The sequence below is a fragment of the Coffea arabica genome, chromosome 10e, assembly GCF_036785885.1.
Source record: "Coffea arabica cultivar ET-39 chromosome 10e, Coffea Arabica ET-39 HiFi, whole genome shotgun sequence".
In the NCBI taxonomy this organism is placed as follows: domain Eukaryota; kingdom Viridiplantae; phylum Streptophyta; class Magnoliopsida; order Gentianales; family Rubiaceae; genus Coffea; species Coffea arabica.
Genome location: NC_092328.1, coordinates 6,050,810 through 6,076,607, shown reverse-complemented (window position 1 = coordinate 6,076,607; position 25,798 = coordinate 6,050,810). Strand labels below are relative to the sequence as shown.

The 25,798-nt window shown below is 39.3% G+C and overlaps 1 protein-coding gene across 4 annotated transcripts; it reads right to left on the bottom strand.

Annotated features, from left to right (window-relative positions):
- Positions 1–1,472: 1,472 nt before the first annotated feature.
- LOC113712685 (probable LRR receptor-like serine/threonine-protein kinase At1g06840) lies at positions 1,473–25,798 on the bottom strand. Of its 4 annotated transcripts, none has more exons than XM_072068085.1 (17): positions 25,288–25,798; positions 24,392–24,542; positions 22,624–22,695; positions 22,401–22,472; positions 22,084–22,227; positions 21,861–21,932; positions 21,688–21,759; positions 19,831–19,905; positions 19,421–19,489; positions 19,226–19,294; positions 19,009–19,080; positions 18,755–18,841; positions 13,106–13,174; positions 12,453–12,952; positions 10,297–11,495; positions 8,651–8,751; positions 2,676–2,777 (listed from the first exon to the last, which is right to left on the bottom strand). In XM_072068085.1, exons 1-15 carry the CDS (start codon positions 25,436–25,438, stop codon positions 11,212–11,214), a joined length of 1,959 nt encoding a protein of 652 aa, XP_071924186.1. In that variant the 5' UTR covers positions 25,439–25,798; the 3' UTR covers positions 2,676–2,777; positions 8,651–8,751; positions 10,297–11,211. The 4 variants fall into 4 exon arrangements, with proteins under 4 accessions (XP_071924185.1, XP_027086440.2, XP_071924186.1 ...); XM_072068086.1 differs by having other exon boundaries at positions 21,733–21,759; XM_072068084.1 differs by lacking the exons at positions 12,453–12,952; positions 13,106–13,174; positions 18,755–18,841; ... (9 more) ...; positions 24,392–24,542; positions 25,288–25,798 and adding exons at positions 1,473–2,215; positions 3,093–3,180; positions 3,282–3,364; positions 3,456–4,242 and having other exon boundaries at positions 2,331–2,777; positions 10,297–11,211.

Here is a 25,798-nt window from a genome sequence, read left to right as displayed (position 1 = left end):
AATTGTAACCCAATTTGTGAAAATAGCAACAAGTATGATTATAAATATTTAGAATTAACAATAATAATATGCTTTTAGGTATGATCATGTTTAGGCAAAAATTAAACCAATTAAGAAACCGAATCAACCAAATTACTCACTATACACAATGCACATGCTAAAATATCATCAACTAACCATTCTTAACCATAATTAATTATCACCAATAGCTCAAAAACATCCTAAATCCAGTTTTCAATTTCCCCCAAATATAGCAATTGTAAATTTTAAATCACTACGAAACCAATAAATTGCTACATTAAAACATATAAACATGCTTAAACAATCTTAGCAAGCATGAATAAAATAAAAAATAGCCATAAATATCATCAAATTTTCGAAATTAAAAGATGTCAGATAGCTCAGGATAAAAAATATGACTTTCTAAAATCAAAAGATTTGATGAAGAAACTTACCTCAATCACGTAGAATGAAGTTTGGTGATACTAAAAATGTCAAAAGCCCTATGAAACAACCTCCAATTGACCTCCAATTGAAGAAATTAGAGCTTAAGAACCCTAACTTTGAATCCCTCAAAAACCTGATTTTAGGTGTTTAGCTTGAATTTTAATCGGTTAAAAAGGGTGTATGAAGCTCAAAAGGTGTTGGGTTGATGATTTCTAGCAAGATTATGAAGTAAAAATGAAGATTTGTGAGTTGGGTAGAAAGGGAGAGGAAAAACGCGTCTGCAATTTCATGAGAGGAAGAAGAAAATGAACCGAAATCGCGTTTTTTGGAAGCTATATCTGGACACAGAAAACGCGACTTCTGGAAAACGCGCATTCGAATCGCGTTTCAAAAATCGCGTTTTGTTTACAAATCTTGCGGGAATGAAAACGCGACTGCTGGAAAACGCGCCTTCGAATCGCGTTTCATAAGTCGCGTTTTGTTTACAAATCTTGCGGGAATGAAAACGCGACTGCTGGAAAACGCGCCTTCGAATCGCGTTTCATAAGTCGCGTGTTTTGCACAAATCTTGCGGGAATGAAAACGCGACTGCTGGAAAACGCGCCTTCGAATCGCGTTTCTTAGCGCGTTTTCTTCATTGTCGTTGCAGAATTTGATACGCGTTTTGATGAAAACACGCCTTAGAAGCGCGTTTTCATGCTTGGTGCGTTTTGTTCTGCAATTTTTTGTGCAGAAAATTCAGTTTGCAAAATTACCATTGGTACCCCAATCACTCAAAATGCATCATAGATCATTCGTTTCGAAAATTTATCAATGTGCGCACTTGTCAAATGATAAAAACATGCATTTTACCCCTTTTAGATGGATGAACTACACCTTTAACGCAAATGAAGGGGTTAAGTGGATTGATTACAGTTCGCATTTTTTAACCTCAAATGGTCATTCTTGCCACCAATTGCCAACTCTATACCACAAAAATTTCAAATTAACTAAAACGCTTATGAAACCCACAAAAGCACACCAAATTAACATAAGGTACTAAAACATGAGTTATTCGTGAAATTTCACAATATATACAAAATGTCACCAAAAAAGATGTGGATCCATATGTTAGGTTATTTATACAATAACGATAGTCAAAAGCATGCCATCAATGCTGCCCAAGTTTTCCATGAGTACCACATGTTGTTGGTTTCGGTATTCTTCGACTTCGACGTGGTTGGTTTGGCACTACTGTATGGCCTTGAGTAATATGTGCCAACAGTGTAGCTTGGTGAATTTGAGCGCTTGTACCTTCACCTCCTTGACATTGCCCCGAAGTATGCTGATGTGAGTCCCTATCGGGCGTAAACTCTGGGAAAGTCATAGGGGATACAGAATGTCCAATCGATACACCTCTCTCGTGCATGATTTCTGTCTGAGGTGTGAGAACAGTAGATGCGCCAGCTTGGTCCTCAGTAGCAATCGAACCTCCATGGAATTCAGTTTGTATGGCGGGATCTGGTGATCGGAGTCTACGACGTCGTCCACCGCCATGCTGACTTCTGCGGGTATTTCTAGGAGCTCGCTGCACACGACACGGATCAGCATATAGCGGAATTTCCTGTGGTACGTGTGGAGGGCGAAATGCAAGTCGGCGTGACTCTCCTACATGATGCAAAGATGTGGATGCAAAGTCGCCTAACTCTTGAAAATATCTACTGTGTTGTTCATCACTAACTGCAAGAGAGTCCTGTGCCATGAAATACATGCGAGACATGGCATCGCTCTCGACAAACAAACAAATCGGGGATAAGAAGGAGATACTGTGGTAAGAAACAGTTAAAAAAGCGAGCAAACTCAAAGTGACGAAATTAAAACTGTTGGGCTGGAAATAAACTTACAAGATATTGTGCCCTAGCGCTATCCCCCTGAAAACCCACTGGGAAAGCGGGAAATCGACTTGGATTTGAAATATAAATCACCGTCCGCTCCCGATACCACTGAACATACTCATCCGATGGATATGTAGTATCTTCAATTATAGTGCCATCTTGTACATGCACACGTCGATCAGTCCAAATATCAATGTAGTGTCCATGCGTGGTGCTCCAGTCTTGATTCGCCCTACCACGACGATCCAGAGAATGTAGAGCTGCCTGATTATCTGTCAGCCTCATATCAGGCAGTGACTGATGAAACCCAAATTGCCGCATAACCCGATGAGGGAGGTGCGGCTCAACCACATCCCAGCAAATAAGATACGTTACGGACCTCCAAATGTCCGCACCTGCAGTACAATACGCAGGAAGAGAAGCGAGAACGTCCTCTGAATAGGGCTGCCATACGAACTGAAAAAAATACAATATCATACTTGTTTCATTTTTTCCTTTGTATAATAATAAAACATTTCAATAAGCACTTTGGACACAACATATCAAAAAAGTGCTAGTCGATTGGGTATCGAACAAATTTTTGAATTTATGAAACAAAATTCGACAGAGTCTCCCCTATAATTGGAGGTTAACTCCCTGCCAACAAACTCAATTTCCATTCAAAATTTGCACTCATACAACTTGTGCTTTCAGTTGACAAGCACTATTATGACAAGGCGACTGGCACAACTTATCACATTCATTAATATAGTCAAGACATATGTACAATACCTCTTCAGGACGCAGGCCTGTCAACTGATCTCGGAAAGCAGGCACAACATGCCTAACAACTCTGTGTACGTCCAAGTCATTATTCCACCTATATTTAATAAAATAGGAACCTGTTTAGAACAAATTTATGTTGTTTGCAATACAAGTGTCACCAAAAAAGTAGTATCGGCGAATTTATGTTTGCATCACCTAGCTCCATATGGACCAGGGTAATGCTCCAACGGCGCGATTCGGTCCGGACGCATGGTTGGTATATGTTCCCAAATCCAGAGCTGTTAGAAAATTAGAATCAAAGTTAAAATTGCACTTGTTAATATGACCAAATCACAAAACATATTATTATTGGACGGGTATCGAAACTACCTGTAACAAAACTAATGGACCGGCAATAGCCGATTTGGCAGGATTCGTAGCATCACAAAGTGACCGATAAAGAGTCGCCAAACACGCACTACCCCAACTATATTGCCCAACAGTTTCCAAGTCCCGCAGTAATGGAAGATACAACAAAGGGACTTTGTTGCCGGACTTATCGGACAATAAATGTCCACCTAATATCAGTAAGAGGTAGATGCGCGCACGCTGCCTACATTCGACATCTGAAGCATCGGGTGGCAATTCTGTGTCTAAAGCTCTTGCTAAACATCCCAATTTTAGTCTCTGTCCATCAAAGTATCCAACTGCAGGAGAAAATCCAATGAGCTCCTCACAAATGGCTCCCCACTCCTGAATGCTGCGGTATGTGTCTATCCCTGTAACCGGTGGACCATCGATGTGCAACCCCCACAACACCTCTACATCCTGCAATGTCACGGTGGCCTCTCCAACCGGTAAATGAAATGTATGCGTCTCGGGCCGCCATCTCTCGACCAAACTTGTGATCAAAGAATGATCAACCATCTGATATCCACTCTCAAGCACCCCCTCAAATCCAGCCAAGGCAATATAACGACAAACCCGATCAGGAATAGGCGTATGCTCCCAAAATCCTCTGTCACACCGCCTGACATCTAACTGATTGCCCTCAATATGTCCGTAAAAAATAGAATGTGCCCGGTGTGGAGTTCCCGCCGATATAATGTCGTGCACGTATGGTCCTGGATGTAGGCCGGGAGGGACAGGAGTGTCGGCCATAGTGTCAACTGAATATCTGCATCGATTAAATATTGGTAATTACGTATAGTACTTTCCAATAGTTTGTGTATACAATTTTGACCGAACAATCGCGTCGCAAGACTTTTTTTTATCGGGGAAAATGTTGACCATATATCCCTTATAAATCGACAAAAACTCCATGGCAATCAGTTATATTTTTTGCAGAAAATTCGTTATCCCTCTATGTATTCATATACTGCAATTATCTATTTGTAGTCATATGTCAAAAGTTTTACAGAAAATTTGACTAAAATCTCCCCTATAAAGCGGCCATAACTCCCTGTCAATCAAACATCAAAATACCATACCACGCAAATGCACGAGCATTAACACATATAACACACCATCCGAGGATTCCTGGACACAAATATGTCAACAGGCGTATGGAAAGGGGATGTAGCTATAAATGATAAAACTGTTGGATCACATCAAGAACAAATGAACTAGCACCCTACGTCTAGCTGGATCACATCAAGACCTATAATTCGGACAATTTCTCCTATTGTGACCCGTCTGATGACAATTTCGACATCTTCTTGGTTCGTCTGGATCCCTCTCATCCATCTCATTCCGAATTCTGCTAGCTCGAACCCGCCCTGCCCGACGTGCAACAAACTTACTCCTGTCTGCATGCAACTCCCATCCAGGATGGAGCCAAGTATCTTGATGCGGCAGTGGGTTAAACTTCCCTGAATACTGCACGGCCCACCTCGTGGTGGTAAATTGCTGATCCACAAGCAACCCCGGATTGTCACATCTATTCCTGCACACCGCCAAAGCGTGTGAACAAGGAAGCCTGTAATGCTGCCACTTACCACAAGAGCACGCCTTATCAAAAAACCTGACGGTTTGCGTATTGCCTCCTTTACCATCGACACGTCGGCCTGTGATAACCTTGTATACGCCCGATGGACCATCGAATTCAACGACTCTGTGGGCGCCCGCCTTCTTCTCAGCATTCCTAAACCGACGCCATATCTTTGGGGGAAAAGGATTGCGACAGTGTGAGGCATCTTCCCTTCTCGTCTGGAATAACGCAACTGTCCGATGGAATGTCATGTCAATGCATGCACGAATTGGCAAATGGCGCGCCCCGCGCAAGACATTATTATAACTTTCGGATATGTTGGTAGTTAGAATACCCCAACGATGGCCATCGTCGTGTGTTAGGCACCACTTTTCTGGACTAATGGCAGACAGATAATTCCAAACATCTGGAAACATGCTTCGTAACTCTCTTCTAAACATCCGCCACTTGCGCAATTGTCTTGCCCGTCCCATTGCCCAACACAACTTTCTAAGGTGTAAACCTTTGAAGTGTGTCATCAAATTACTCCTAACATGTCGCAGGCAAAACCTATGGTAGGCCAAAGGTTCGGCCCAATAGTCAAAGTGTGTCATGGTATAGATTATACCATTGTGGCGATCGGAAATGACACAAACAGGATGGCGATCAAGTGCCACATTATATCTTAATTGTTCCATGAACCACGACCAACTGGAAATCGTCTCCTCATCAACTATGGCATAAGCAAGTGGCAGAACCTGGTTGTTCGCATCTTGAGTGACTGCAACAAGGAGTTTGCCTTTGTATTCACCACGCAAATGAGTGCCATCAACACAAATAACTGGCCTGCACATGTGGAATGCTTCAATAGCCGGTCCAAAGGCCCAGAATACATACTTAAAAGTCTTAATTCGATCCGAACTATCCGAATGATGCGACCACTCCACCACGGTGCCTGAATTGGATTGAGACATGGCATCGAGATACTGTGGTAGTTCGGCAAAATTCTGTTCCCAAGATCCAAACACAAGCTCAATTGCTTTACGTCTGGCATACCAGGCTTTTTTGTAAGACACATCAACCTTCAAGTTCTCTTTAACGAAACTTAGTATGTTCTTTACCTTTAATCCAGGATCATCTTCAATGGTACGGAGTATGTGCCTTGAAATAACGGAAGCCGTCAGGCTTGTAGTGTTATTTCTAATCATGTCGCCTAAACAGTTATGGTCATTGACCCATTTTGTAATTTGCCACATTCCATGAGTCCTTTTCTTTACGGCTCTAACACACCAGTCGCATGGTGGATACGACGGCGCGGTTGAAGTGGAACGAGTTCTTTCAATTGATGATTTGCATTTAGCAAACCATGTGTTACTCTTACTCTCAATAACTCTGAACTCCCTATTGTGATTGATGGACCACATCCTAACTGCCCGGCTGAGCTGCTCCTTACTCTCAAACCTCATATGCAGACGTATATTATTATTCTCCTCGCTGAATGTAACAATACGCTCCAATCCATCATCCTCTTCGATATCAGCATCATCTATGCTCCCAAGATCGGAGAAAAATGTCATTCCTCTTGGAACATAACTGGAGTTGCCAGCTGTGCTGTTACGTCTGATATCTCCGCATTCTGTGTTGGCAACCCGATACCCAACAAAGGGTTGTTGGGTATCGAAGTTTACTCTTAAACCGCCACCTTCATGCTCATCATCCGAGTCACTACCAGACACATCTTCCGACTCCGACTCTTGAACTTCTTCTGCATCAACTTCCGGATCATCTTCAGCTGAACTTCGACAACCTTGCCCAGGATTAGTCTCGAAATACTGTGGAGAAATATGGCATGATGGCCCTGGATCTCCAAAACTTGGAATCGAATCCAGGCCATGAAAATATTCCTGGGAACCCATGGACCCTGATGTGAGCCTTGGTTCTAATAAATCCATAGATCGATCATCATGCATATAGTGAGATGCCGATGAAGTCTCTGGAATGACTGAACTAGAACCGAAGTTAAACTTTGTTGGATCCATGAATGCATGTACAAGCGACATCATTGGACCAACATTAGCTATTGGTCCACTGAATACGCTATTAACTACAGGCATTTGAACGATTCCTTCCTTCTCGATATAAATCTCCGCCATGTATGAAACTCTTTCGATCCAAAGATCGTACATTACATCAAGAGTTTCATCATCCACCACTGCCGAAACAGTATATTTGGAACTCTCCAACGGCTGACGAAGAAACAATTTCAGCTTAAACATCCCTTTATCGACCCCCATATAGTGATAAATCCTGTCAACCAATTCCCCGTATCCAATTCTATGCCTCAAAGTGAATGTCCGGTTGGAAGTACGAGGCAAATAACAAACAAAGTCACCCTCGTAATGTATTTCTCCTCCCCAGTATAGGTTTACCCGGAGAGGTCTGTCTACAGACATCTCTGTAAAATGAATCCCTATTTTGGGGACAATAAATTAGAATTAGTAGTCCAAGAGTCCAAACAAATGAAAGAGGGTGGACTCTAGGTCGAAATTGGCACTATTAAATAGACTCATTTCGATTCCAGATGTTTATCGAAAAATTAAAAACAAGTATGAAATATGCTATAAATAACGATATGAATAGCCTAAAACTCCCAAACAAATTTTTAAAAAATTTGGATACCGAATCTCCCCTAAAAATTTGGATAAATCTCTCTTTTTGACCAATCCACAAAATAGACTATAACTCCCTGACAACCAATCCAAATAGGGAGTAGTATGAAGTTGTAATGCCACCAATTGCCACACTACATATTATCAAGAGACCCTATAATTTTCAAAATACAAGTATAAGAAAAGTAAGGGAAGTTATATGTATTTGGCCTCCACAGTGACACCGCATAACAAGATCCACATTCACAATGATGTGATATTCTACCAATAGACCTGACAAAATTAATGTTTTTAACTATAGTAGATTTTGCCAGTTTTTTAGGATTATAGATATTGCCAATTACAAAAAATACTACAAAGTTGGTCATTGACTTTAAATCCGTCAATTCGCCTTAAAAGAAATCCGTATTTCATAGTCTAACGCCCTTTTCTATTCAAAGAAAATTTAACAAACTATACTATTTGAATTCGACGGCAAAGCAAAAATAGTTGTAATATAAAATAAGTTACGTAACTACTTGTATCAAATCCGAATGTAGCAAACTTCTGTGGGTTAAATTCTAGAGGTACCAAACACAACCTCCGAAGCTTGTATCCCAACCTTGTTGTATCACAATGAAGAAATAATTTACAACCAAAAATCATTTAAATATATAGAAGTTGCAACATGTATTTGTAATAGACATTTGACCTCACAAAGAAAGATCTCCAAAAATTTCGACAGAGTCTCCCCTATAAATGGGCTAAAACTCCCTGTCAAACAATCCACATTACTGTCATTTCAAATTGCACAAGACGTATTAAAGTACTTTAAATCCATCAATTCGCCTTCAAATAAATCCGTATTTCATATTCTAACGCCCTTTTCTACTAAAAGAAAATTTAACAAACTATACTATTTCAATTCGACAGCAAAGATCCAATAGTTGTAATATAAAATAAATTACCTAATGACTTGTATCAAATTCGAATGTATCCAACTTCTGTGGCTTGGATTCTAGAGGTACCAAACACAACCTCCCAAGCTTGTATCCCAACCTTGTTGTACCTAGATGAAGACATAATTTATAACCAAAAATCACTTACAAATATAGAAGTTGCAACATGTATTTGTAATAGTCAATTGCCCTCACAAAGAAATATCTACAAAAATTTCGACAGAGTCTCCCATATAAATGGGCTAAAACTCACTGTCAAACAATCCAAATATCCATGAAATTGAAAAACTCCAATCTATAAACTACATACTATCAATAAAATTTCTAAACTCCAATTGCAAAACATATAATGTCCAATGTAGATAGTGATTCGACCAAAAATAACAGCTACGAAATAGAATTTAAAAACAAAAACTGAAAAGTGGGTACTTGGCACCCAAATTTGGTACATAACCCTTGCCCCCACATTGAGTATTAGAGACTTTGTCTACTATGTGCTTAGCATTCTAGACAATTATTTTGTACATAAAAATAGTCATAGATGATTAATTATTATTATTTTAAATTACACAAGACATATTATTTTGGTGTATAATTATTGTAATTATTATCATTTCAAATTATACAGGGCGTTTTAAAGTACTAATTATTGTAAATGGCTTTGATAACTACATTAGTGAAAAATAAGTATGTGTCAAATATATTTATATACACTTGTTAAAGTACGACAATTGTGTCTAAATGTATATAAAAATTAATTAAATGGCATGCTAAGACTATTAAAGCAATGGAAATGCATCCAACACAACTTCAAAAAACGTGCATCAAATTTTGAGTCACGCTAACATATATTGTAATTTTAGCAAATTTTATTTTTCCATTTTAGTTCAAGGCCCTTATTTTTCTAAAATCTTCTCTTGCTTTTCATACTCTAATGTACGATTTACGCATAGCTGTCCTAGAGAAATTCGTTTCTCATTTGCATCAGTGGGTTAATTCCCTTAATTACAACCCATTTTCTATTTTAAATGGAACTTGCCCCTTTTTTCCTGGGTTTTTGTTTTATCTTCTCCAACACAAAAAAATAGACTTTTTTTAAAACGTTATTTCAAGTTCGTCCAATGTTAGAACATTTAGTCATTTCCTATGCCTTATCGGAAAAAGAAAATGAACAACAACCCGTTCGTAGTACCACTACCTCTCTATCCGCCGTAGATAATAAAATGAGACTACAACCCACATCAAATTTAGAGTTAGATGTACAGAAAAGAAATTTATCCTAAATTTCTTTCTAATTTTAAAAAAATTTTAAAAAGTAGTTGAAACCATTAAATGGACTTTTTCCTTAAAAAACGGTTTTAGCTTTAAACTATTTTGCAATATTTGTCAAAAAAACTACTTCCTTATTTTTCGACAAAAGTGTCTACACGGGCACAATTACCTCAACCTAAACTGAATTGGAAACAGCAAAATTGCAAGAATTCGAACAATGTAACGTGTATCAACAAATCCACCACAAAAACTAAAAAAATAAGCACAACCCACATCAAATTTAAACCCAAATTTCACAACAAATCTGAACTTGCCTTTGGATTCAAATATTCAAGTATTAATTAAACTTAAAATGTGAGGCATTGCAAATGGAAAGAGCTCACTGTTTGGCACTTGAAGTGGGAAGTGGGACGGCAATGCTGGCAAATGTTGAGTACGGCAATGGGGCGGCAGTGGGTGGGCAAAGTCGCAAATGGGTCGGCAATCTGTTGGTGCAGAAGCTCCGATAATCGGCTGCAATCTTGATGCCTTGCTTCAGCGAGGCAGAAACTTCTGATTTGCGTGGCAGAAACTTCAGATTTGCGTGGCTTCCGGCGGAGCAAAACAGAGATGGTGGCGCTGTTCCTCCTATTTTTGCCGTCCGGCGTTAATAGCAGCACAAAATAGGACACATGGTGGCCAGCTCTTTGGATGCTCCGATGTGCAGAACCCAACTCACTTTTTTTCAATTGATTTGGCAGCTATGGCGGGAGTTTGCTGGCCGGCTCCGTTTTGCTGTGAACAACTGAGTAGCAATTGTTTTGACTGAGGGAATTGTTTTGACTGAGGGGAAATGTTTGTGGTCACTGTCTTACTGAGCTCGCGGGAAGCACAAGTGAGCTCGCATTCGCGAAATGCGAGCTCAAGTGAGCTCGCATTGCGCGAAATTTTTGTAAGTGAGCTCGCATTCGCGAAATGCGAGCTCAAGTGAGCTCGCATTTCGCGAATGCGAAGACCCTATTTCAAGAACAAAACTCAAAAACCACCCCACTTGTAGAATACTTTTTTTTTTTCGCCATAAACTAAGAATTCTCCCCACAGCCCCTTTAAATTTCATGATTTGTGATTGCAGCAATAAACCTTATTGCATGCAAATCAGTATTCCAGGACATACCGAACTAAAGGAAGAAACGTAGGGAGGCCATATCAATCAGTTTTTTTAACCAATTGATTAAAAATTAACTTTAGCACAATATAGGCTAATTCAGGGAGAGGATATATTTCAAGCTTCAAAGCAATCCTTTTTCTTCGTTGTACGATCAACAACTGAACGTATACTTGCATAATGGCATGCTATCAGGACTTGCCTTATACACCACCACTAAGAAACAATGATGAACTTTAATCTTCGTATTGTCACCAAAATCTCCAACGATAGGAAACTCACAGTTATGTCCTTTTGAAACTGCATGATGTTTCCTCTTGCGGAATCTCAAGATAAGCCACAGCATACAAGCACATAGTATAGCTGCAGCAGCAATGGCCCCTGAAACAATGCCGCCTATGGCAGCCTTGCTTAAACCAGAAGCTGAAGGAGAAATTACTGCAAGTTAGAAGAAAAATTTAGGATTAGACTAGTTTTTCAAAATTTATGGGGACATGCAGATATGAAGTCCTTTGTCCCCCTGCCTCTTTGAATGACCTGAACAGGATCAATAACTTGTCCGTGATGAAATTAAATGCACAATTTCAGTAATGTCGCACAAAGGACAGACCATGAGACATATAGAAAGGCCAATAGACTTTCACGCTGTAATTAAACTTACAACCACATAAGATAACCAAAAGCACAAGTCTCGGAACTTATGGTTATACAATTCTAAGTTTTTAAGTACCACAATCACTATTAACTAATATATCAGAATTGCATTATATGCGGTAGAGTGGAGAACTATCAGCATCAAGTGCCGATGACTTTATGCATGCGATGATATACCAATGGCCTGATACAATCATAATCCTTACAATAGGCTTCCTTTCCTATGACAGTCATATTTATTATGTAGTTACCTTTTACATGGACTAAAACAACATTTTCTTAGCACCATGTTTCACTTTGTTCCATTTGGTGTACAAAACCATTGCGATTAATGTAAGTGTAAATCACAGTTACCTGCTGATATTGAACCATAAAACAGAGATTATGGGAGATATCTGATATCATCTGTTTCTGTTTAACTTACTATATTTCTTTAGTTTATTGAATGACATCAAGATTACGAAGCAATTGATGAAAACTTTTGTAGCATGATATGTAATTTAAAGGTGGTGGTAAATAAAATTCTATAAACAAGAAGGGAAGTCCTGCAGTTACAGTAAACCTCAACAGAGGTTGGTTCAACTTACCTGGTAAAGAATTCAAACGGATATCAGGGCTTTTTAACAGTTAAAAGCATACATAATAAATTGTATGGCTTCTTTGTTTCAGTGACACATCCCTCCCAAAGAGTCAAAAAAAATATGAACCATGATAACATATCACGCAGAATAGGAGACAAACCGTCATCATAAAGTTCCGGAATAGTAAAGTTTAGAAGTTCCGAAGGACCAAAAATATCAGCATCGGGAATCTCCCATGATGTGAACATTGTCTGAATTCGAAGAACTTCACTCTTACTGAATAGGGCCAAGGAAATATTATCAGATACTGGAAAAATCTTCAAGTACATCCTCAGTCGAGGGCCCTCTTCCCATGCAGTTGAATTGATACAAAGCTGATAAAGTTCTAGCTGCAAAATAGAGGTTAGATGCACCACAAACTGATGGATATAGGGCCGGAAATCTTGGAAACCTGGACTCTTCAAACGATAACCAACATTGAGAGGTACAGCACACAAGCAAGGAACAGGAGATGCTGGTGCAAATTCAAAAGGGGCTGGGCAAGCTTGAGGAGGGCAAAAAATGGAGTTTGTTGAGTGAACGATATTCCCAGCATCTTCGTCTTCGGTTCCACAGAACTTGGTTAAGGTAACATTTGCGCACATAGGATTTCCTTTAAGCCTGGAAATTTATTGAAAAAAGTAGCGGGAAAATAACATAAGATACATTGCAAGGCTTATAAATGACCAAAATATATTTTAAACATTTGTACAGGTTGAAAATGCTGCTTCTAAACTACAATTCATTGTCCTGAAGGTAATCCAACTAACAAACCTCATCGTGACATTTGAAGGGAGAATAAGTCTGCTGGAGACATCTAAAAACCTGTTATTCTGCAGATCTCTGGAGCACAAAACAGATTCATAATTAAAGTAAAACAAAATTTCTCCCTTGTTGATATTAATGTAGTAGGAGTGATCCAGACAAATATATAAATATATATAAATATACACACACATATATAATATTGAGATAAACTTTTTTTTATAGGACAACATGGTAGACCAGCGTTTCCATACAAACCATGTTTTGGAGGATGGAAGGAGCATAGCCCTACCCCCGAGGGTGAGATGTAATAAAGAAAATGGATTGCTAATGTTTGTGAACTGTCATGATCAGCATGACTATCAACTCCAAACAGTGGCAGGCCAGCGGATCATTCCCATGAAGACGCAAGCTAAGATGAAGAACGTGAGCAGCTGCATGGCTGCATGGCTGACGTGGCAGATGGTGATGCACGTGAGAAAGTTAGCTGCAATTCTGTTAGGAGTCAGTTGGATCACCGTTAAGTGTTAGGACAAAATAAGCATTGTTAGCATGACAATTCTGATCTAGAATCTTCTGACCGTAGCTATAAATAGAAGGATGATTTCTCAGATGTAGTAGTTTTTTGGAATGGAATAAATTCTCCCCTCTAATTTCCTCTTTCTTCTCCAACTTCTTTTTCTCCTCTTCTATTAATTTTCGGGTTCATAACAGTTGGTATCAGAGCCTCCGGTCCTTGGACTAGGAGGCTTAAGCTAGAAAATCATGGCGGAAGGTACACGGATGAAATCCATGGAAGAGCAGCTCCGCAAGCAAGAGCTCAGGATACAAGAAATTTTGGATTCCATGGCCACTGACAAAAGGAGCCTCGAAGTCAAGATCGATGTGGTTAGCTCGGAGCTGAGTGGCAAGCTGGATGAGTTCATGGCAGTGCTCACCACTCAGATCAATAATAGAGATAGAGGACTCCTACGAACACTAGAAGTTGGTAGGAGTAGGAATACTGACAATGGTGGCCAAAGGCAGCAGGAAAGGGCCTACCGAGCTGGATTTTCTACAGGTAATATTAAGCTCGAGTTACCTGTCTTCAAAGGAGAACAATCGAGAGAGTGGATCAGGAAGGCACAAAAGTACTTCCAATTGCATCGCATTCCCAAGGAGCAATGGCTTGGGTTGGCAGAATTCTACTTAGAGGACAAGGCAGACATGTGGTACCAAAACTTCAAGGCGGGGAAAGACAACATCGAATAGGAAAGCTTCTCTGAGGAATTACATCGAAGGTTTGGTAGGCTGGGGCAGCTGGACCCTGTGGAGGAATTCAACAAATTGCAGTTGTCTACCACGGGTTCTAGCCTACCAGGAGAAGTTCAAGGAATTACGATCCGAGATATCAGAGTTCCTCATTTATCCAAATCTTATTTTGTTTCTAGTTTTTTGAGTGGCTTGTCGGAAGAGTTTAGGTCATTGGTCAGAACTCACAAACCAAAGACTCTTACTCAAGCTTTTGAGCTAGCAAGGCTACAGGAAAATGCCTTAGAATCGATTCTGAAGAGATAGAAATCCATACATAAGACTTCCAATATAGCAAATTCCTACCCAACCACCAACAGCTCCCCCAGCAAATCCGTCATTGAGGCAGCGAGTAAGAGGCCTAATGTACAAAGTTTCAAGAAAATTTCTCCAGCAGAAATACAATATAGAAGGGACCATCATTTGTGTTTCAAATGTGGAGAGAAGTATGAGCCTGGACATCAGTGTAAACAGAAGGAGATGCACCTCTTGCTGGCAGTGGAAGAAGGGGATGAGGTGGCAGCAAGCCCAGGGGATGAGGAGATCATTGAATACCAGGGGCACCAAGGGAAGAGGGATGTAGAGTTTGCCATTCATGCGTTAACTGGAAAGATGCTACACAATACCATCAAATTGAAGGGGCAGTACCAGGGGGCGGAGATGTCCATTTTAGTGGATGGAGGTAGCACACACAGCTTTGTGACCAACACTGTGGCTCAAATCTGCCCAGAATCAGTCCAGCAGGTTAAGCCTTTCAGGGTGAGGGTGGCCAATGGCCAATACTTGTGGTGTAGGAAGATGATTCCCAAGATGACATGGGAGATGTAGGGAAGAACTTTCAGCCATAACATGTTCGTCCTCAACCTGGAGCCTTATGACATGATCGTGGGGGTAGACTGGATGGCAGCTCATAGTCCCATAACTTTTGACTTCAAGAACCTGAGCATGGTCTTTGATCAGGTTGGAGATCAGGTGCTATTGCAGGGTGACACTAATGAGACAACACTCAACTTGCCAGTAGATCATATTGAAGGGAAAGAATGGAATACCAAGCTATGGAAGAGATCGTGTGGCATCAGGCTGTCAAAAGCTCAAGTAAATGACTCTTTTCACCACTCTTTGGATGCTTTACTTAGAGACTACAAATATGTTTTGGAGAGCCAAACAACCTCCCTCCCTCAAGAACCTGTGACCATCAAATACCCCTAATCCCTAATGCTAAGCCCTTCAAATTAGCCCCATATAGGTACCTCCATATCCAGAAAAATGAGATTGAGAGGCAAGTCTAAGACATGCTCAGCAATGGGATCATACAAATCAGTCACAGTCCGTTTGCCTCCCCAATTCTGTTAGTCAAAAAAAAAAAAGATGGGACGTGGAGATTTTGTGTAGACTATAGGCAACTAAATGACTTAACCATCAATGATAAGTTTCCAATACCTATCATTGATGACTTACTAGATGAATTATTTGGTGCAAAGGTTTTTTCCAAAATCGATTTGAGGGCTGGTTATCATCAAATCAGGATGCATCCTGATGATGTGCACAAGGCAGCTTTTGGAACACACCTTGGACTTTATGAGTTCACTGTTATGCCTTTTGGTCTCACCAACGCCCCAGCCACCTTCCAAAGCCTCATAAACTCAGTTTTTGAACCTTATCTGAGACACTTTGTCATTATTTCCTTTGATGACATACTTGTCTATAGCCCTGACCTGGATTCCCATCTTAATCACCTTCAAATAGTACTTGACACCCTTAGGAAACACTCCTTATTTGCCAAGCTCTCCAAATGCACTTTTGGACAGTCCCAGGTAGAGTATCTCGGTCATATTACCAGTGGTGAAGGAGTAATGGTAGATCCTACAAAAATTAAGTGCATGATGGAGTGATCAGTTCCTAAATCATTAAAGTCATTAAGGGGTTTTCTTGGACTCACTGGATATTACAGGCATTTTGTGAAGGGGTAAGGACTAATAACCAAGCCTCTAACAGAATTACTCAGAAAGGATGGATTTATATGGAACCAAGTGACTGAGTTAGCTTTCCAGAAGCTTAAGCAGGTGATGAGTAGCACCCCAGTATTGGCATTGCCAAATTTCTCTGAGGACTTTGTTCTGGAAACTGATGCCAATCACTGTTCTGGAAACTGATGCCAGTCACAAGACCTTGGGGGCAGTGCTCATGCAGAAGGGACGACCAATAGCATTCCTGAGCCAGGCTCTTGGACCTAAGAATCAAGGGTTTTCCATTTATGAGAAGGAATTGGTTTCCTTGATCACAGCAGTAACTAAGTGGAAAAATTATCTTCTTGGTTCTGATTTCATCATTAGGACCGACCATCAGAGCCTTAAATATCTTCTAGAATAGAAAATTTCTACCTCTCAGCAACAGAAATGGCTCACCAGATTGTTGGGGTTGGATTATGAGATACATTACAAAAAGAGGAAGGAGAACCTGGTTACAGATGCCTTATCAATGAGGGGGTATGAGGATGATGAAAGTGACATGGAGGGAGCTGTGAATACAATTTCTGTGGCTAAACCATCATGGCTGATGGAAGCCATAGATACGTATAAGGGAGACGAAAAGACTACAGAACTCTTGAGAGCACTGGCCATGCAACCAGATTCCTGTTCTGATTACTCCTTAAAAGGAGAAATATTAAGGTACAAGGGAAGGATTTACATTAGAGCTATGGGTGAGCTGAGGAAGAAACTGATAGCATGTTTTCATGAGTCCCCCATTGGTGGCCACTCTAGAAATTTGCGTACCTATCAAAGGTTGAAAGAACACTTTTTCTGGCCAGGTATGAAGAAAGATACTGAGGTATGGGTGCATTACTGTGATTGTTGTAAGAGGAATAAGCTGGAGAACTGCAAGTACCTCGGATTGCTACAGCCTCTACTAGTTCCAAACCAAGCTTGGTAGAACATTTCCATGGATTTCGTGGAGGGACTTCCTATGTCTGCTGGATATGATGGCATATTTGTGGTCATTGACAGGTTTACTAAGTACAGGCACTTCATGGCACTAACCCCAAAATATACAGCTTCTACTGTTGCCACCTTGTTCTTTGAAAATGTGCACAAGTTACATGGACTGCCACTTAGTATTTGTTTCGGACAGGGATAAAATTTTTACAAGCACCTTCTGGCAGGAGTTGATGGGCAAGCTAGGTGTTGAACTACAGTTCTCTACTGCTTACCATCCACAGATAGATGGCCAGACAGAAAGGTTGAATAGATGCCTTCAGACGTACCTCAGGTGCCTGTGTTTTCAGCAGCCTCACAAGTGGAAACAATGGTTGGCTGCAGCAGAGTGGTGGTATAATACCAACTATCACACAGCACTACACATGACTCCCTTCCAAGCATTGTATGGTTACCCTCCATCACAACTAGGCCTAGATGCTGTAAGATCTCCAGTGGCAGCAGTGGATTTATGGTTAGGAGATCGAGTGAAGTGGAATGAGATGCTCTGGGACAACCTTTTAAAGGCGCAGAATAGAATGAAACAATTTGCTGACAAAGGAAGGACATAAAGGAGCTTTAATATTGAGGTCTCAGTTTACCTCAAACTGCAACCATACAGGCAATCATCAGTAGCTCTTAGGAGAAATCTTAAGCTATCCTCTAAGTACTATGGGCCTTACAAGATTCTGCAGAAACTAGGCAGTGCCGCTTATAAATTAGAATTACCAGAGGGCTCCACCATTCATCCTGTTTTCCACGTATCCTTGCTCAAACCTTCTACCAAAGGAGTTAGTCCCACCCAGGATCTACCCCTGAAAATCGAGGATGGCCAAGTCAAGATTGCACCAGAAAGTATACTAGCAACTAGGGAAGTGGTGAGGAAACGGCAGAAGGTGCTCCAAGTATTGGTTAAATGGCTGAACTTGACTCCAGATGACTTCACTTGGGAGGATGCCTCTGTCCTTCGGTCTCAGTTCCCTAATTTTCAGTTCAATCCTAGTGAGGATTGTGTTGAGGAGGGGGTGTTGTCATGATCAGCATGACTATCAACTCCATGCAGTGGCAGGCCAGCGGATCATTCCCATGAAGATGCAGGCTAAGATGAAGAATGTGAGCAGCTGCATGGCTGCATGGCGGATGGTGATGCACGTGAGAAAGTTAGCTGCAATTCTGTTAGGAGTCAGTTGGATCACCGTTAAGTGTTAGGACAAAATAAGCATTGTTAGCATGACAATTCTGATCTAGAATCTTCTAACCGTAGCTATAAATAGAAGGATGATTTCTCAGATGTAGTAGTTTTTTGGAATGGAATAAATTCTCCCCTCATTTCCTCTTTCTTCTCCAACTTCTCTCTCCTCTTCTATTAATTTCCGGGTTCATAACATGAACTTACATTGTAAGTGCTTCATTGCCAGTCATAGTCGTATTTGGCCAAATAATTGATGGTACAAAACCATTATACAAATTGTTTGCAAGCGACCTGCAACATCAATAATGTCCACTTAATTGATTAAGTCTAATTAATACATGTTTCCACCAGAGAGATTAATACACCTAATGGATATGAATTACACCATGAACGGAAAAACTAAGCAGCAGCATTTTCTTGGAACACAATATCTGACTTAAGAATGAATAGATGCTTACAATCTTTGCAAATAAGGTAGGCCTGACAAGTTCATAGGAATAGTTCCAGAAAGATCATTGTGTGATAGATCGCTGCAGCATGCAAACAGTAGCTGTTGGTAAGCGGAAGAATTGTTACAATCAATAATTAACATGAAACTCAGTAAGTACTTCTAAACACCAATATAACTGGAATTTTATTCTATTAAACACCACAATGACAAAAGAGTTTGCTTACATAGTTGTGATATTCCCAGAGACATTACTTTGGGGCATAAATCCACTTAGCCCATTAAAGCTGAAATCTCTGAATTGAAGGTATAAATCAGTCAGCATAGGAATTCCAAACAAAGTAATGAAGCAAGAACATTTAGAGACCAAATATAACTATGGATCATTCACCTACCAGCGTGTCTAGCATAGGATGACTTACATATATAAAAGGTTAACCATGTTGCTCAGGTCTGGGATCGGTCCTTGCAGGCTGCAGTTCCGGAAACTCCTGATACAGTCAGGAAATCTAAATTGTTACAAATCTTTGCTCAAAAATTTCTCCAACATGTCTGCAGTTCCTAATCTATGTAACTTTTTTCCATCCATTGACTGGAAAATTTTCATCAAAAGAAAAATTTTACAGCAGCTGACCAAAATATTCCACATTTCTTTTGATGCAGGAGTATACTGCATAGAATATGGGATACCAAGTTAAATTGAATATGTTTTATCACATATCCACATCCATGGGTACAATCATCGTATGCCTTACGCTTTCCATGATCAGCCATTTTTAACTATAACAAAATCATGGGTATCTGCATCATGTGCAAGACCTCTGAAACTTACATTTTCAATACATGGGAGAGGTTCTTGTAAGTACCGGGTATTGAAGTCCCACTGAAATTATTGTTATCAACTTGACTACAACATGAAGGAAAAGAAAGTTAGATGCAAATAGAGGCAAAACAAATCATTGCATTCACATTGTTGGAGTTTTTAAAACAAAAAACTAAAATTGATTAGTTCCATGACATACTAAATGTTGCAGTTATTAGTGCGATATGCTCAGTTGCAAAAGCATTTGTGCCCTCTAGTAAACAGATTTAACCATGAAAAACTTCTTTGCCTACATGAATAACTTATGATGTCTTGCTTTTTCAATGAAATAAAAATTGGACTTAAATGAAACTGCACAATTACATATCATAACCAGCTCGATTTCAATCATCTTCAAAATATTCACAACTGCAAGAATAAAAGACCCACATCCAATTGAACATTCAACAGACCCTCCTTAGAGTGCAGGATTTACTAACATAATGCAGACAATAAGCCAACTAATGGTAAAAGTTGATGCATTTGAGACCTATTTACTCTTGAGGTCTCTGCCCTATCGTTTGAATCTGCTATCATTATATAAAGAATACATAGGCAATTAGCTCAAATCCTAATGTCAGTTAGACGCTAACATTAATTTCTTGTAGACTTGTTGAACCTTGCATACTATTTTGTCATTTGTCCATGAGACAATGCAAAATCCATCTAGAAAGTAATCTGCACCTTCCTTTCTAAACTGAAAAGGAAATTAATTCTTCTTTCTGTTGCCGAACTCCACTTTACAACTATAACATAGCACACCAAGTTTTCACATGGAAACAGAGCAGCAATCGGTTTCCTTCTTTGCCTTGAAGGTGATTGCATCTCATCTTCAAACCGGTTCATTTCGTTAAAGAAATATATGTGACACGATTTTTCCTTCAATTTCAAATTTTAACTGTATTTATATCTCTAAGTTCTTATGCATACCTTGGGGACATTAAAAGGTTATATATTTTCATTGCACAACTCAAGACCACATCTATCCAAAGTTACAAAATCCTACTATAATTACTAAATGCTACTTTCCAGAACAGTTGTATTGAAATCTGTAAGTCCACATCTTTAAGGACTTTGAAAGACAGGGCGAACTCTTCCTAAAGCAAGCAGACTTTGGATACCTGGAAAGGACAAGCACAAGAAAGTGAGCAAATATTATCACTTGGAGTTTTCTTAACCACTATACCAGATGTCACTAAATACTGCAAATCTCAAGTTGATTCCCTTGCACAGTGTATCACTCCAAGTAACTTCATCCACTAGATCTGTCGATCATCTTCGTTCATAACTGATAGGTGCTTGGGTATTGGCATTTTCAAAGCAAAACTACGGAGTTTTATGTGCCCATTTGAAAGGAAAATGAGCTACTAGCAAGCAAATGAACATATGGGAATGCTTGATGTTCCAAATGCTACAGGCAGTAGCTGCTTCAATCACAAGATAGGCGTTTTTCCAGGCCATATTCACACATTGCTTATGGTGATTAGGAATATTACTTCAAGGTTCTCGTTGCTTAGAATGTGAAATTATCAGATCTCTGTGATTTCTCCCATCAAAAGTTTGCAACACAAGTATATACTCTTATCAAGACTTCTCTTGTGATTGCATCTTCCTCCTTTTATTCCTCTTGCAAACTCAAGCGAATGCATTCTTTGAGAATGCCTACTTTTGATATCCAGATGAGCAACTTCTTTTAACAAAATCAGATAACCCGAGCAAATGAAGATAATGTGCAAGCAGAGTAATTTGAGATTAGGCGTTACAGAGACACATATAAGCAACAACAATGAACTCACGTGACATATGTGATTAAGAAAGATAGCGTACAGTATGAGCAAATTTGGAAGCAAGGAGAAATCCGGCGGTAGATACCCTGACAAATTGTTATTATCCAGTAACCTGAAAAATATATGCCATTTACAATTCCTAAATCTCAATAATCTAGTGGAAAATGTATTATAAAAGAAACAAAACAAATAAAAACTCGATTTCTTACTCACAGGTGAACAAGACTCGGAACTCTAGATAGCTCAGGTGGGATTTGACCGCTAAGTGAGTTGTTATTCAAGTGGCTGTTGGAGGATAGCGTAACAAACAAGAGGAAATGAAGTTACTGATTATAGTAACTAGCAACAAGAAGACGGATCCAGTTTCACTGCAGTATGAAAGTAAACTTGAGGCCAAAGGGGAAATTGGAACAAGCAAACACAGAAAATTTCTCACAGGTGCTTTGCCGCCTTCAAGTTTGAAAATGATTTAGGTAACTGTCCAGATATCTGGTTCTGGTCAATTTGTATCCTTTCCAAGTTTTCAAGGTAACCAATCTCTTCAGGCAAGGAACCAGTGAATTGATTACCACTTAGGAGCCTGTAAAAGAGAACAGTTACCGGTAGGCCAGATAAAAGTGGCATACTTATTTTTATTAAACAAAAAATGTTTTGTGATTACAAATTTGATTCCATCATAGCACTACACTCGAAACAAACAACAACAAATACCATAGAGAATAGAAGCATTCAACTAAAGCTGCATTAGCTTACAGCATTTCTAACTTGGTCATATTCCCAATCTCTTTGGGTATTGACCCACCAATTGCATTCCACATGACATCGCTGTAAAACAAACATGAAACACACATTTATAGAACAAAAAAGAACAATACAGTTGCACTGACCCAATGAAAAAACCCAAATTTAATTGTTTTAGAAAATGAAGCATTTTGCATTTTCATCACACAAATTCCAAAAAGAAACTCCAACTTACAATATCCTTAAGTAAGCTAGACGGCCAACCTCAGCTGATAAGCTTCCTGACAGGTTCAGGTTAAGTAAATGCCTGTTCAGAGACAGAAACCATTGAATATCATATAGTGTTAAATCAACATGAAATATAAAAAAAAAGAATTTCATTTCCAGGTGAGTACTAGATATGTCACATAACTTCTCTAAGATGATTACTAAAGCATATGAGTTCAAGCAATTGCAAGATACTTTTGGACGGAAACATTTGTAAGATTTTCTGGAAATTTAAAACAATTTTAGATGCATAGAGCAGCAAAAAGATTGAGCATCTTGCGAATGTAGATCTTATACAGGTAAATAACTTTCCTAAACATGCTTTCCTCTGTCAACGTACAAGACTATCAAAAGGAGAATGTTAGTGCTCCTTACAAGCATCATTTTCACCACTACGAAAACTTTCCATAATTTAGAGTATAATAACAGGCACCATAATTACAGCATATTGCATTTTGTTGCTTGATACACAAGACATGATGCACTGGATAACTTGTCATCGTATACATGTAAATGATTACAAGAAATTTGTTCACATAAGAAATCTCATCTAGGTTATCCATTCTGGGGTCTGCTCCGTTACAACCAAAACCACTACTACAATTTATTTCCAATTGGTTTCAGGAAAACATCAGCCCCAAAAAAATCTTTGAATCCGAGAAAGTTACTGAAAACTTTACCAGGCGGGATAGTTATTGTCAATTCTTGTCTACTAATTTGGATTGGGCCCCCAAAAAGCATGCAGCATATGCCATGCACCCACATCCTTCGCAGAAGCTTACCTTTCATTTACACAGCCCAAAAAGATGCATACATTTTGTTTCTGTTCCTCATGTTAAAGCCCTAATTCATCCATATCTCAAAGAATATCCAGGAGCCCAATTGATCAAAAATTTTCCAAGCATCAAAAAGATAGTTTACCTAAAGTACTTTCTATTGTTGTTTAATGGAACAGAAATTAAAGATTAGGCTTGCCAACTCGGTCCTCCTCCCCTACCATGGAGGCTGCTCCAACATCTTGTCATGGATTGTATACCCACCAACTGATTTACAATGAAAATGCACTGCAGGCATGGAGCCAGACTGCGAACCCAAAACAGCCATCAATTAAGGCCCATGGCATAGCTTCAACACATATTTCCAAATGTTATATGCACATAAGTGCAACACTTGTGAACATTTGTGGCCCATAGGCATGAAGAGCAGCTCACATAAGACACATAAATAACTTAAGCTACATATTCTGCAATTCCCGTTGCCAAACAAAGTATCCTAGAGGCTGGTAGGTTACACTCCTGAAGGTCAAGGAATGGTTATGAGCTATCTGAAACTCAGCACTGGTAAATGGCAATCCTCCCATAAACTCCGTTCTTTTGTGTTCCGGTAGTCCTCTCAACAAAGAAAAAAATGCGACTCTGTAGTATAAGAAATATCTATATGCAGTGTGCATACATGTGTGTGCGTGCCTGTCATTTTCAGCCAAAATACGGTACTTTATTCCTGAAGAATGCCTTCATGCTAAGTATGCTTTATGCCAAAATCCAGTTCTATTATTTGTATTGTTTTACCTACGAAGGATATATTTTGGAAAGCAATTACTGCATGGTAAAATTACAATACCAAGGGTTCTGTGTGAAACACAAATAGTAAGACATATGAAATTGGCATCCAAATATATAGGTTCAACAAAATAATAACAGAGGAAAGATAAAGCTCGGGAAAGAATAAAATCATACAATTCTCTGACATGATGATAGCCATTAGCGACTTGTCTATCAAAGCACAGGACTCCTCTCCAATTTGAAACACATGGGTCTCCTCTACTCCAGCCACTGAGAATCCCATTTGGATCAATCAAATTTAGCTTTATAGCCTGCAATGCTCTGACTGCATGTTGAATTCAAAATCTTGTTAGGATTTCATCATGCAACTGAAATATTTGTGCAAGTTATCTTAGCTTCTTCTTTTTCTTTTTTTGGATTTTATAAATTTAATTGTTGGGATCTTTCCAAGTTAAATTTCAACAGCTACAAACTTTGCTGCAAGCTTCTGTATAGAAATGGCATAGAAATGCAGATGCTTAAACGAAATTCCTCTTGCATGGTAAACATCCTGCAGTTGTTCTATTATGATTATGTTACTTATTCATTTGATTAACAGACTAAATATCAATTAGCCAAAGGTTTCGAATATGCGCACTCCCTCGAAATCTCTCTGCTCAATAATTAATATCACATAGTATATTATATCCATGATCGATTGTCACTAAAAATGTTTTCTATATGACTAAGATGACGGATGATTCGAGCAAAGTGTGGTTAATCAAAAAAATGTGGTGTTTGTGGAAACAAAATATATTAGAATATGTACAATCCCAGAAGCTCTCAAGGTTGAACGTCTCATAGTCTACAATGAACATGAGTCAGATCAATTGATCATGCAGAAATTGATAACAAATTCAGTACGTATACATCTTGATGACGACTCATATACGGCTGTAAAATGCTTCATAATCTGCACAGTTTTCTACACAATGCATTATTTGGAGACAACATTAGACATCATAATAGAGCTGCACAAGTTTAACCATTCATAGATGGATCTCCGTTTTAGTTTCAGGTAGATAAATTACCTTCTGTAGGATCTGTTACTTGGCCATCTGCTCCCGCCAGAAGCAAAGCCCAGAAAAGCCCCGCAATCGCACTCACTCCCAGCATCGAAATTCGTGAGCAGGGCATTGATGTAATCCCAAGAAAATTCATTTGTCCACAGTTGTCCAACATCTCTTATATGTCAAAGATACAAATGCTATCCTTGAAAATAAAGGGATATTTCATTTAAATATGATTTGCAAGTATACTTTCAAAGAGAGGTAAAAAAACAGACAAACAACAATTCTTCAACCAGAAAATAAAACAATTATGTTAGCCTAATAACTTCTGGGAACTTGAACAAATAAATTCGGAGAACCCTATGGTGTGTTTTGGGGCTGTCCAAGAAATCCCAGTAAGCTGATTTTGTTTTATCTGTTGGGTCTGATGATCACTGGTGAGTGGTGCCTGGAGAAGGGACAGAGGGCAGAGAGGCGATACTGACGGAGTCCATCCCAGTTGAAAATTCTGACTTTTGACCCCAACCGCTCG